General features: G+C 42.7%; 1 protein-coding gene across 1 annotated transcript; it reads left to right on the plus strand.

Annotated features, from left to right (window-relative positions):
• Window positions 1-6,040: 6,040 nt before the first annotated feature.
• LOC123139704 (uncharacterized) lies at window positions 6,041-13,097 on the plus strand. Its single transcript, XM_044559435.1, has 8 exons — window positions 6,041-6,137; window positions 6,231-6,403; window positions 8,188-8,394; window positions 9,030-9,569; window positions 10,714-10,778; window positions 10,881-11,017; window positions 11,097-11,323; window positions 11,901-13,097. Exons 1-8 carry the CDS (start codon window positions 6,041-6,043, stop codon window positions 12,945-12,947), a joined length of 2,493 nt encoding a protein of 830 aa, XP_044415370.1. The 3' UTR covers window positions 12,948-13,097.
• The last annotated feature ends 822 nt before the right edge of the window (window positions 13,098-13,919 follow it).

The raw sequence follows: 13,919 nt of genomic DNA on the forward strand, positions 1-13,919 counted from the left end.
GGGATGTCTCAGCTTGGCGTAGATCTCCCCGGCATCGACGCCAGAAATTCTTCCTACTAACTCTTGAGCTTGCGTTGGTTTTTCCCTTGAAGAGGAAAGGGTGATTCAGCAAAGTAGAGTAAGTATTTCCCTCAGCTTTTGAGAACCAAGGTATCAATCCAGTAGGAGACAACGCGCAAGCCACCGAATACCTGCACAAACAAATACGAACTTGTACCCAACACGACAAAGGGGTTGTCAATACCTTCACAGTTATTTCCAAAGTGAGATCTGATAGAGATGGATAAACGGTAAAGTAATATTTTTGGTATTTTTGGTTTATGGAACGAAAAGTAAAAGATTGCAAAGAAAGTAAATAGGAAACTAAAATTGTAGATCGGAAACTTATATGATGGAAAATAGACTCGGGGGCCATAGGTTTCGCTAGAGGCTTCTCTCAAGATAGAAATTATTAAGGTGGGTGAACAAATTACTGCCGAGCAATTGATAGAAAAGTGCAAAGTTATGACGATATCTAAGGCAATGATCATGAATATAGGCATGACGTCCGTATCAAGTAGACCGACTCCTTCCTGCATCTACTACCGTTACTCCACACATCGACCGATTCCTGCCTGCATCTAGAGTATTAAGTTCATAAGAACAGAGTAACGCATTAAGTAAGATGACATGATGTAGAGGGATAAACTCAAGCAATATGATGAAAACCAAATCTTGTTATCCTCGATGGCAACAATACAGTGCGTGTCGGTTCCCCTTCTGTCACTAGGATCGAGCATGGCAAGATTGAACCCAAAGCAAAGTACTTCTCCCATTGCAAGAAAAACCAATCTAGTTGGCCAAACCAAATCGATAGTTTGAAGAGACTTGCAAAGATATCAAATCATCCACATAAGAATTCAGAGTAGATTCAAATAATATTCATAGATAAGATGATCATAAATCCACAATTCGTCGGATCTCGGCAACACACCGCAAAAAAGTATTACATTGAATAGATCTCCAAGAACATCGAGGAGAACTTGGTATTGAGAATCAAAGAGAGAGAAGAAACCATCTAGCTACTAGCTATGGACTCGTAGATCTGTGGTAAACTACTCACGCTTCATCGGAGAGGCAATGGTGTTGATGTAGAAACCCTCCGTGATCGAATCCCCCTCCGGCAGGACACCGGAAAAGGCCCCTAGATGGGATCTCACGGTACAGAAGGTTGCGGCAGTGGAAAAGTGGTTTGATGGCTCCCTGGAAGGTTTTGGGATATTTGAGAATATATAGGCGGAAGAAATAGGTCAATGGAGTCACGAGGGGCCCACAAGGGTGGGGGGACCGCCCTACCCCCCTGGGCGCGCCTCCCGACCTTGTGTCCGCCTCGTGACTTTCCTGACGTGCACTCCAAGCCCTCTGGATGTCTTCTGGTCCAAGAAAAATCACCGCGAAACTTTCATTCCATTTGAACTCCGTTTGGTATTCCTTTTTTGCGGAACTCTAAAACAAGGAAAAAACAGGAACGGATACTCGGTTCTAGGTTAATAGGTTAGTCCCAAAAATCATATAGAATAGCATATTAATGCATATGAAACATCCAAAACAGATAATATGATAGCATGGAACAATCAAAAATTATATATACGTTGGAGAAGTATCAACCCCCCCCCCCCACGTAAGGAGAGTGACGATCCGATGCCATTGAGTCCATCGACCATCATTCCCGACGTCGCTTGGTTCTCCACTATGGGGGATGCCCCCACGTGCTCTGACTCCATGATCACTGGTTTCACCGACTACACCTTGGAGTAGTCCACCTAGATAGTTTAACTTGGATGGCCACTTGTGATGCTTTTGGGTAAATGCGTGATGAATGCTTACGAGGATTATGTATGATGTGTTATTTTAACTTGCATTCCTTCTTCAAATCTTTTTGTCTTTCTTTGTAGACGAAGAGGTATGCGGTGTACAAAGGTAGGTGTCCAGGACTCTATTTTTCAAGTAAAATTTGGTGGAAGGATGAGATCGAGTAAAAATCGTTGGGAGGGTGGGATCAAGGGGGTCGGTGGAAGGAGGGATTGATGGGAGTACTAACAGAACGACGCACGGACTCTCTTTGTAGGAGTAGAGATGCGGAGCACAAAATAATAGGTTGATCATAGAATAAATGAAACCAAAAAATAAAAGAAAATGAAAAACAAAACATAGAAAAAACCAATGCTGGGGATATCGCTTATCGGGAATTTATCGATCGACTCATGATAAGGGGTAAATCGGCCAGTTTATCGGCATATCGGCCGATTTATCACCATATCGGCGGATTTATCGGCCGGTTTATCTTATCAGTCAGACAATGATAAGCGATAAATCGGCCGATTTATCGAAATATCGGAAGATATCTTGAACAGTGGAAAAAACAAAAAACAAAAATGCGGTGCGCGTCAAATGAGCTGACCAACTTTGGTAAGATTTTATTTGATTTGACTATGTTATTGTGCGACGTTGTTTTGGGAAAGTGTCGATTTGATTGAGTTAATGCACGCGTCAAATAGTCAGTCCAACTTTGGTAAGATTTGATTTTATTTGAATGATTTAATGCACACAGTTGTATTGGGAAAGTGCCGATAAGTTAATGCACGCGTCAAATGGGTTGCCAACTTTGCTAAGATTTGTTTTGATTTTTTCTTGGGCAAAAGATTTGATTTGATTTGATTTGAATGAGTTAATGTGTGACGTTGTTTTAGGAAAGTGCCGATTTGATTGAGTTAATACACGCTTCAAATGGGCCGGCCAAATTGGTTGTGCTTGAGCAAAAGTTTGTCCGTAAGACGCTTGCGGGTGTAATATAGGATTTGTGGAGTGGTTGGTGGGAGATGAGTAGATATACCCAAAACACAGTTGAATCTAAAATTAAAATGCTCAGTTGGTTGTGCAATAGTAATTCCACACCGTGGTGTATCACATAGGAACAAACCAATTTCGCTCGGGCTACGATGCTAGTTAGGTAGCTAGTCTCTCGGATGAACGCCGTATAGGTTGTAGTGAAAGACATGTTAATTAGATTTCCATGCTTGATTTTATGCACGACTTTTTATCTGATTAGGACCACATGTAGAAGGAATTGAGATAGATTGGTGTAAGGGTGTGACTAGGTCTCAGTCGACTGAGACTTAACGAAGTCTCTGTCAAGTGATATTGTATATAAGAAGAATTAGAAAAAAACTGAAAATAATATTTTTGTACGAATCTCCATGCAAGATCAAAGGCATATAATATGGACTGAGACATAACGAAGTTTTAGTCGACTGAGACTTAGCAAAACTGTTGGTGTAATGGGTTGTATGTATTGCTTGAGCCTTTTGGGCATATATATAGGAGACTAGGAGTACATTATCTTTTCGAAATACAAGACACGATAGAATAATTTCTATTCTATCCCATGTTTCCCAATAATCATGATACTCAACATCCCCCGCAGTTACAATGGTAGTGAAGCAGATGGCGATCGAAAACAAAAAAAAGAAAACATCGATCAAACGAATGGCGAGAGAGAAAAACCTTGATCAATATATCTGGAAAAAGACTAGGGCAGCCAATCAACATGATCAGCAAACGAACCCTAGGTACGGGCGGCACGGCCCCCGGTGGCGATTATGGAGATCGACCGCCTCGGGGGCGACGCGATGCGGAAGCGCCAGCGACGACTAGGTTGTGGATCGAGATTAGGCTGATACCATGTAAAAGGAATAGAGAGGGACTGGTGTAATGTATGAGTACAAGACAAGCTAGAATAATTCCTGGTCTATCCCATATTTCCTAATAATAACGATACTCAACAGCACATATAGTCTATCTTATGTTTCCTAATAATAACGATACTCAACAACAAATGTATGTACAAGTGATCTTAAGCGCATTGTGAGAAGCATACCAAATAAAATCAAATCATATATATGTAAGAGTAGTAGAATGCACGTCATTTTTATGGTCTCACTGATTGCTACAAGTGATGGCATTTCAATACCAAGTATATAGAACACGTACATAGTTTGGTTATTACCGAAACCTTATACGCGAGGAGACCCGTGAGCATATCCCGGGCTAAGCCCGACCTTTCCTACCCGAATCACATTCTCTGATTTGTCCCAGGCCCTGGCCTGGCCCGCCCGAACATGAACCCTAGATTCGAACCTTCCATATTGTGCGTGCGGCCGGGACCTCTGGCGCCCACCCAGCCCCGTGCACGGTTGGTTCAAACCGAAGAGAAGGAGGCCGCCATGACCAACCCGCACCCCGCCGCCAGACACCAACCACCATGCCACGACCTCGCCGACGACCAATGCAAACCACCGCGAGTTCTCACCCCGCGCCGACCAGCCCGAAGCACAAGAGAACCCTAACCGGAGCTAGGACCTGCCACCTAAGGGGACTCCAAGCATGGGCGTCACCATGACCGGAGGAGATCCCCGCGCCCCCTAGCAGTCGACGGACAAAACTGCCCAGATCAGATCGAGCCACCACGCCCCCCCCCCAAAGGCGCCCCGTGTGGCCTCCACACTCCATCCAGGCGCAACCATGGGAGCGGAGCACACGCAAGCCCCCTCCCAATGCTGCCCTTCATCGTGGCGTGCTGCCTAGCGCGCCGCCGCCAATCGGAGGACGCCCGCCCTCACCAGCCCCACCAGCAGAGGGGAGAGGAAGCCCGCCGCTGCCGAGTGGAGGTGGGATGAGGGGTAGAGACCGGCGGCGGTGCTAGGGTGGCCCCCAAGGTCGCCCGCGGGAGCGACGCGGGAGGGAAGTGGGATGGGGGGGGGGTGTTGTGGAAAAAGATCAGTGCCGACCCTCGTGTATAACTAACAAGCAGTTTTTGGTTGTCTGCCAATTACCCGCTTGCAGGCTGCGGAGGCGGAGCTGGAGCTTCACTTCCCGGGGCTCATTGCCAGCCGGAAATGGGGAACGGGCGCTGGCGATAATCTAGACTAGTTAGAGTATAGTTTAGTTAAAAAAGTCTGAAATGTAATGAATCTCGTCCGATTTGTATAAAAATCATCTGGTTTCCATGAATTTTCTACTGTTTATTTAAATCCGATTTAAAATATAGTATGTGAATAGTATTGGATGACCGGCTCTCGCATCCGTGTCCATGAGCTATTTCTCTGTCCCCAGACGACCCTATTTCTCTGTCCGCAGACGACCTAATTCCTAAGAAAGACATTCTTCGGGAGGCAAAAGAAAAAAGACCTCATGACGTTTCCGAAGCTACCCCTCCACCCTCGTAGCCCCGCCTCTGCCCTTGCGGACGCACGTCTCGGGGATCAGGAGGGCATTCCGGTACAATGACATGAGCCAACAGAAAAGTGGCGAGAGCGGCCAGCATACAGGAATGTCAAAAATACGGTGGGCGCGGCTCTCGAAACTGAATTGAGTTGGAAGCAAAAAAGGTAAGAAGGGCGAGCGAGCGAGCGAGAGGGAACGCAGCACGAGAAGGGCGACGGAGAAACCCCTCCCTTGCTGCCTCCCTCCGAGATCCCGCCGCCGCGCCGGATCGAGGTAAGTGGTTCCTCCCTCCCTCCTCCCCTCAGTCTCCGGGTTCTCACCTTCCCGTCCGGTTCGCGGAATCACGGACCCCGTGCGCGCGCGCGCGACCGGCGAGGGTTGGCGTTCGGTTTGTTGAGGAGCCGCGCCCGCGAGCGAGGAGTAGGAGGACGGCGAAAGGGAAAGGGACGGGGAGGAGCGGTGCCGGGGAAGGCGCCGTTCGCGATCCACTTTGCTCTAGCGGGTTCGAGTTCGGATGGATCGGTGTTCGTCGAAGGCGATGCTGGAGTTTGTGCGCGGAATCGAGGTTCCGTGTGCCTGATAGCTTCCGTGTGTTTGCACCGGGGAGATTAGGATCGGAGATAGTAGTAGTGTCCGTGCGCGTTTCGGCTCGATTTATATTTTCAGTTTGCAGTTTGAGTAGGATCGGAAATACGGTGTGGTTGTCTGCAGTATGGGTGCGTGGGGGAATCGATCCTTGATGATGGGCGAGTGTTGGGTTAGCTTTGTACTTTAACCCATGGATTTAGTTCTCGTCTTCTTCTTCCAAATGAACTGTCTCTATGTATGGAGATATAGATTGATGCACTTATCCTTGAGTCCTAGTGGGGATGGAGGTAACTTTGCTGCGATCTGCGGCAAAAATGAGATTTATATTTTCAGCAGCTACAGGAGCTCAATTACACTCATCATTTCATTCTCTTATGTAGGCTCGCTGAGTTTGGTGTCGTCCGAGATGAGCACCAAGATAACGGTAACCTACAAGAGGAAGCGTGGCACGTCGCGTGCTCAGCAGGCTGATGACGCCACTCCGGAGCCTCCTCCTGTTTCTAGCAGTGGGGTTGCCGGCAGCGAAGCCACCAAAGACCAGGCCGATGCCGATGTAAGGAAGCCTGACTCTATCTCCTTTTTGTCGTTGTAGAATTGTTGATATTTGATGTTATTTCTGTTGAATCTGGCTCACTGTCGTTACTGATTTTCCCGCCTTTCTAAGATGGTAATGTTTTGCGCTTTTTTTTAAGAAGGGCGCAAAAGTGGCTGCATAGAATTGTATAGTATGAGCCACGTGTTTGCACAACTATATCATTTGTGTCTTCAAAAATTGTGTGATACCAATAGGATGCAAAGACACTTGTATCTCAAGATGTCAATAGCTGCATGTTTTTAGAACACTATATTTGTTTGATGTTTGATATGAGCCACATGTTTTTACAACTCTATCATTGTGTCTATGGAAATCGTCGATATTTGATGTTATTTCTGTTGAATTTGGCTTTTTACGTTAGTTCTGTCGTTACCTTACTGATTTTCCCACCTTCTAAGATGGTAATTTTTTGCGCCTTTTTTAAAGGAGGGCGCAAAAGTGGCTGCATGGAATAGTACAGTATGAGCCACGAGTTTGTACAACTATATCATTTGTGTCTTCGGAAATTATGTGATGCCAATAGGATGCAAAGACACTTGTATCTCAAGATGTCAATAGCTGCATGTTCTTAGAACACTATATTTGTTTGATGTTTGATGTTTGATATGAGCCACATGTTTTTAGAACTCTATCATTGTGTCTTTGAAAATCGTTGATATTTGATGTTATTTCTGTTGAATTTAGCTGTCTACTTTAGTTCTGTCGTTACTGATTTTCCCGGGTTCTAAGATGGTATTTTTTGTGCCTTTTTTAAGGAGGGCGCAAAAGTTGTTGCGCCGAATAGTACAATATGATCCAAATGTTTGTAGAGCTCTATCACTCGTATCTTTGAAAATTGTGTGATACCAATCTGATGTAAAGACACCTATATCTAAAGATGTCAATAGCTGCATGTTCTCAGAACACTATATTCGTTTGATGTTTGATATGAGCAACGTTTTTTAGAACTCTATCATTGTTTCTTTGGAAATCGTTGATATTTGATGTTATTTCTGTTGAATCAAGCTGGCTATGTTAGCTCTGTTGTTACTGATTTTCCCGCCTTCTAAGATGGTAATTTTCCGTGCCTTTTTTAAGGAAGGCGCAAAAGTTGTTGCGCCGAATAGGACAATATGATCCACGTGTTTGTAGAGCTCTATCGTTCGTGTCTTTGAAAATTGTGTGATACCAATATGATGTAAAGACATTTGTATCTAAAGATGTCAATAGCTGCATGTTGTCAGAACACTATATTTGTTAGATGTTTGATATGAGCCACCTGTTTTCAAAACTCTATCAGTGTGTCTTTGGAAATCGTTGATATTTGATGTTATTTCTATTGAATCGAGCCGACAACGATAGTTTTGTTGTTACTGATTTTCCCGCCTTCTAAGATGGTAATGTTCCATGCCTTTTTTATGGAGGGCGCAAAAGTTGTTGCGCCGAATATTACAATACAATCCACGTGTTTGTAGAGCTCTATTATTCGTGTCTTTTATAATTGTGTGATACCAATAGGATGTAGAGACATTTGTATAGTCAATATATAGCCGGATGTTCTCATAGTATTATGTGTTATGCTAAGAAGATATAATTATATGCACTTGTTTATATTATGCAATAATAATGACCTGTCTGCATGATAGATGGAGAAACTCATCCTTATGTCCGGGCGTTGATGGAGTTCTGCGGCGAAATCCCGGTCTATATTTCCAGCAAGTCTCTGGATAGTACTTATGGCCATTGTTTTCTCATGTGTGTAGGCTCGCTCGAGTCGTGTTTTGCCGCGGTTCAACAAGAGTGCCAACATCACAAGAACCCACAAGAGGAAGGGTGGTACATCACTCGCTCAGACAACCGATAGAGCGACTTCGGAGCTTCCTACTATTTCTAGCGGTGGGCTTGCCTACAGCGAAGCCCTGGAAGACGGGACGGACAATGATAACGACATGTTCAATGGATCTAATCTTGTAAGAAACGTTGAGTTCTCCCTTTTCTTATTGTTGTAGGATTATTGATGTTTGATTTACTTTCTACTACATCTTTCTGTCCACGTTAATTCTGATGTTACTGGTTTTCCCGCCTTTTACGATTGCAAATATCCAAGGCTTTTTTAAGGAGGGCACAAAAGTTGCTGTACCAACTGGTACAACATGAGCTACATGTTTTTAACAACTCTGTCATTTTTGTCTTCAGAAAATTTTATGATGCAATATGACGCAGACATTGGTATCTAAAATTTCAATAGCTGCATGTTCAAGATGGTAAATTTTCGCGCCATTTTCATGGAGGGCAAATGAGTTGCTGCACCAACCAGTACAATATGAGCCACGTGTTTTACGAGATCTTATCATTTGTGTATTAGGAAATTTATGATACCAATATGATGCAGTCATTTCTATCTAAAAATATCAGCAGCTGGATGTTCTCAGAGTATTATATTTTTTATGATAAGCATGATATAGCATATTGCATGAATGATTATTATGCCATAGGTTCAATGCTTTATGATATTTTGATTCTATATTCATATGCCAATCGCCTTCCTTGTTTTGCAACTTGTACCTTTCCTCCTTTGGAAAATTGACAGTCTACCTCTACACAGCAACAGGATGCCTGCAAGCCAAAGCAAGAAAGCGCCATAGAAGAAACAGCTAAGCTATGTGCCCATGCATCGAAGAAAGAACAAAAGGAAATTCCATTATGTGAACCATTGCCACGGACGAAGCGACCTGGGATTTGTTCTCTCCCAGTAGCAGAGGTGTGGAATGATAAATTACATTGCACCAATGATGTAGTTAATCCAATCCCTGCTTCCAGTTCTGTATGGGATCTCAGACATGCCAACGGGACAACTAATCAAGCAAAGGATTCTAATAACTCTGCTCATGCCGCAATAAATTCTCATGAAGGGCCAGAAGATACTAGCAGACGTAATCAATGTAAGAACAGATTTAGTCCTCAGCTCACCTTCCGGAGGCGTGTTAAAAGGAAAATTAATTTGGACAAGCCAGCAGAGAGAAACTATACGAACGATAACGGCAAAGAATACTCAACACTGGCATGTAACCCACAGAGTTTACCAATTAATGCCACACCCTTGCTCAAAGTAACCGATGCCGATATTTTGGATACTGCAGATAAGGTATGTTTTGTGACTCGTCGTACGACACTCTTCTACTGTGCAGCCAAAATGACATTGTTTTAGCTCCTTACTCATATTCATGGGGCTATGGTTTCCTCTTACATCGTTATTTGCTTAAGCTGGATTTGGATATAGTAAGTTAACATCAAGGCGACTATTGAAGATGAATGGGAGTTAATTCTGTTGCCTTTGTACCCAACTATATATAATGTGTCATTACTTATAGCTGGTTTTATTTATTGTATTTGAAATATGACGTTATGTAATTTTGAAAGCATATATTATCTACCTCGTTTATGTTGATTATGAACATGATTGGTTCGAAGCCAAAAGTTGGCATGCCAAATATTGGGCTAATGCAAATGTTGGACAGTGATTGGTTGGTTACCAACTTGTTTTGCCAATCTCTATTTTTTCCTCAAATTTTGGCAACTTTTGATTCTGCTTAATGTTGGTATCAAACGAGTTACATTTTTTCTGTGTGAAAAAGGACTATACAATTTTTACACAGCTGACAAACAAGAATAATGAAGGACATGCTTGGCGCAGTGGTAAAGTACTCCCCACTTGTGCCAATCGGTCCTGGGTTCAGCGCACCCTCTTTGCATTGCACTGTGCAGGGGTAAGGCTTGCCTCGTATAATCCTTTCCCATCTAGTGTTGGAGCTTCTAGCATTGGGTCTCCCGGCAAATAAGAATAATGAGGCTATTACTTTACTTTGTTATAGAAAAATCCACCTGTTGTGGGGGCTTGTAGCATTGGGTCTATCGTGAGCAATAAGAATAATGCGGCTATTAGTTTATTTTATTATATAAAGAAAATGGGGGATGAGAACTGAGCTAGCACTCAGTTCTGACTAGTTTCTTTATTATATTATTGCATAATTTATATGTGCAATAACCAACCAATATTACAGGCAAATTTGTGTCGTAAGTATGACATAGATGTGCAGATGCCAAAAAAGTCACAAACTCACAATGCATTAACAGAAGAGAATTACATATATGTTCCACTGTAAACGAGTTAATAATGCCCTATTTATCTTGCTATATATGGTAAACTCGTCAGTAAATGGTGCACGCCGTGATGGCTAAAGGTGTAAAAAATTATAATGTAGCATTAACTCTGTATATTCTGTGTGCAGGTAGCTAAAGAAGGAACAAGTACTGGACTATCCGTATCAGCTCAACGCTTTCTTGACGAAAAAAGGTATAACAAAATTGTGTTTTTTAAGCGCTGTGATTTGACATCGGAGTAATGTTATTGCTACACTTACATTTTTGAACAACTAATTTGATGCTTCTTTTGCAGTTCACACATGCGAAAATCAACAGTGCAGCATACGGTTTCCACACGGCATATTGAAGATGCAAGAGCGGAGGACTGGAGCAAAACTCTAGGTCGTGTTGTTGAAGCAGCAGAAGCTGTTGAAATGAAGAAATTACATGGTAACGGCCCCTTCATAGTTAACTAGGCAAAATAAATAAATTTAAATAGGTTCAAACTTACCAGTATATCTGTGGACAGATGATCCTCCAGAGTCCCAAGGTTCAACAAAACATATTCCAATCATTGTCTTGGACTATGTTAATGATGAGAGGGCCAGGGGTAAGCTGCCGGAAAATTCAAAGGTGGTTCAGGAGGAAAACAAAAGCAGATTTAATTTAGGGAAGATCAACCTGAATCCTGTCGAATTACCTCAAGAGAGGCTTCTCGGCCTGGATGACTCATCTTTTCAAAGGCTGCCAGATCAGGTGAGCATGACAAAATCATATATTTGGCCCATCTTTTAGGAAGTGCTTCATTGTTAGTTGTTTGCTTGCGCCGAGAATCCATCAGCCTCACCCACTTAGAGGATTATTTTTTCAGTCAAGACAAACCATTTTTGCTTTCTAAATCATACATAACTGTACTCTTCATTTCAAATGTTTTTATTCTGTCTCAGTTTCCATCACCATCTTGTTTATAAGCTTGAGACATGGATCATACCCATGGTTTTCACTTTTGATAAGATTTTGATGAATTCACTGAATTTCATTAATTTCAGCAGACACTGAAATATTTCCGTTTTGCCCACAATATTTTGGCAATTTCAGTAGTACACTGGAGTTCAAATATATTTTTAAATACTTTCCAGAAAAATTAAAATTTTAATTGAATTCAAGTGAATATTTTGGTGCTTTGACTGAAATGAAAACCGAAATCAGTGAAATTCACTGAATTTCGGTGATTTCGGTTGGTGCTGAATTTTTTCTGAAACTGAAATTGAAAACCATGATTATACCACCTTATATATATATCCATGCGTTAAACATTTTGTACTGCTTACAGGATCATTTTGTTACTGGACAAAAACAAGTTTCTCAACCAATTGAAAGGCTATTTTTTACGAAGGAGAAAGATGTTGTACATGGTAAAGAACAACATCAAGAGGGAACACCAGCATTGCATACCTTAAACTCAAATTTGTATGGTCCGACTCCGTCAAGGAAATCTGGGAGTTCGAAGGAACCAAAGAGCATGCCTTCAGAACTGAAATTCAGAATAATGGATAATGCTCCTGAGTCCAGTTTGGAACGCCGCTTGGATAGTTTCCAATACAGTGGCAAGTCCAGTGGCATTGATTTGCTGACAGAAAGGATCAGCACATACTCCTACAAAAGACACCAGGTTCCCTGGTCAGAAGAAGAGTTGGATTTTCTGTGGATTGGAGTGAGGAGGTATGGAACGAGTAATTGGAATGCAATGCTGAGGGATACACGGCTACGGTTCTCAAGCTCAAGAATGTCTGAGGATCTTTCTGAACAATGGGGCAAGGAGCAAAAGAAACTTCTACTTCTGGATCTTCAATCAATAAGAACATCTGCTCTAGGTTCTGAACGAACTCACCATATAGCTGAAGGTTATGCTGGAAGCTCAAAGTCCCCATTCCTTGCAGCCCAATCAGACCTTCCGTTGGGCGAGGTGCACCTTCAGAATGCTCATGCTTTGGATAGAGGCCAGCATTATTTATCAAGCCTTGGCAGGTTTAACCTTCATGAACTCAACAATGTGCCGAGAAATTTGTCTCTGGGAGGCTTCCCTGGAGTTTCTTCCTCGCAGGGGAGAACTGGGAGCAGGCGTAGGAAGACAACCAAGCTTCAAAAGTCAAACGGGTGCCAAGAACTACCAGAGAGGACGTCGTCTCAGCTTCTTCCCATCAACCAACAACCAATCAACAGCCTTCCTAAGTGGCTTACCAAGGGCGTCGACACCGGTAAAAGCTGGCTCAACCCGGCGATGCGGTCGAGTGCCTCGCAGGCGTCAGGCCAGTCCACTGCAGATCCACTGAAAGACGACACCGACGCATCGTCTGAAGAGACGGTGTCAGTTAGCTGAGTTTCGTGTGCCAAGTTTCATGATATTGCCAATGTTAGTCCCTTCCGTTGTGTCACTTAACAAACTTGTTGTCTTTGATGCTGAAGCTGTGGAACATTAGTTGAGTTTCAGGGAATGTTTTGATACACCTGCCATGTTTTATTCTAGCATAACCGGAAATGATTTATTAATGGTCACTGTTCATGGTTATACTCCTCCGTTCCATAATGCCTATAGATTTTATAAAAAGTTAAATTTGATGAACTTTGAACAAATTTATAGAGAAAAGTATTTACATCTACAATACCAAATATATGCAGTATGAAAGTACATGCCATGATGTATCTAATGACATGTATTTGGTATTTTAGATGCGGATGCTTTTCTCTACAAATTTGGTCAAAGTTTGTAAAATTTAACTTAAAAGTCTATTGACACTACATTATGGAATGAAGGGAATACACGTTATCTACATCTACTCTAGCGTCGTGTCAGATCTTTGCTAGAAGATGGGCCCCTGAATGGAAAATTTGGTTGGGTTTGCCTTAATTCCAGGTCCCAATTGATCCTGAAAAGTTCACTTTGTATAAAAAAAGGTATAACTTGCAGTTTTAAAATATCAAAGTTGCACTTTTTAGAAATGGATTGGGACTTGTAAGGGAAAAAAATTAAGTCGTACTAGGTTTAGCAAAACTGAATAATCTCTTCTTTCTCTTGGAAAGGTAACTAGTTAAGAAGAAATCATGGACAACCTCGCTCTAGGATAGCCGGACCCACTGGTCCCTCGAAGAGACCATAGCAAAAGAGATAAGACATGACCTTGTGCATCATGGTAGACAATGCTTGTTGCTCCGAATAGTCAGACCTTGAGACTCTACCCATCGGTGACTCGGTGTTGATCTTCGCCACGCCCTCTGTTGAAGAGAGCCATCTCTCCCGTCAACAAGGACAACCAAATATTGCATTTCGTTTTACTAAAATGGCCCTAGTTAA

The sequence above is a fragment of the Triticum aestivum genome, chromosome 6B (assembly GCF_018294505.1).
Source record: "Triticum aestivum cultivar Chinese Spring chromosome 6B, IWGSC CS RefSeq v2.1, whole genome shotgun sequence".
Taxonomy (NCBI): Eukaryota; Viridiplantae; Streptophyta; class Magnoliopsida; order Poales; family Poaceae; genus Triticum; species Triticum aestivum.

Coding starts and splice junctions, on each gene's coding strand:
- LOC123139704 (XM_044559435.1), top strand. CDS start 6,041: ATGGATTTAGTTCTCGTCTTCTTCTTCCAAATGAACTGTCTCTATGTA. Junction 9,570..10,713: donor TTTTGGATACTGCAGATAAG/GTATGTTTTGTG, acceptor TTCTGTGTGCAG/GTAGCTAAAGAAGGAACAAG. Junction 11,018..11,096: donor TGAAATGAAGAAATTACATG/GTAACGGCCCCT, acceptor ATCTGTGGACAG/ATGATCCTCCAGAGTCCCAA.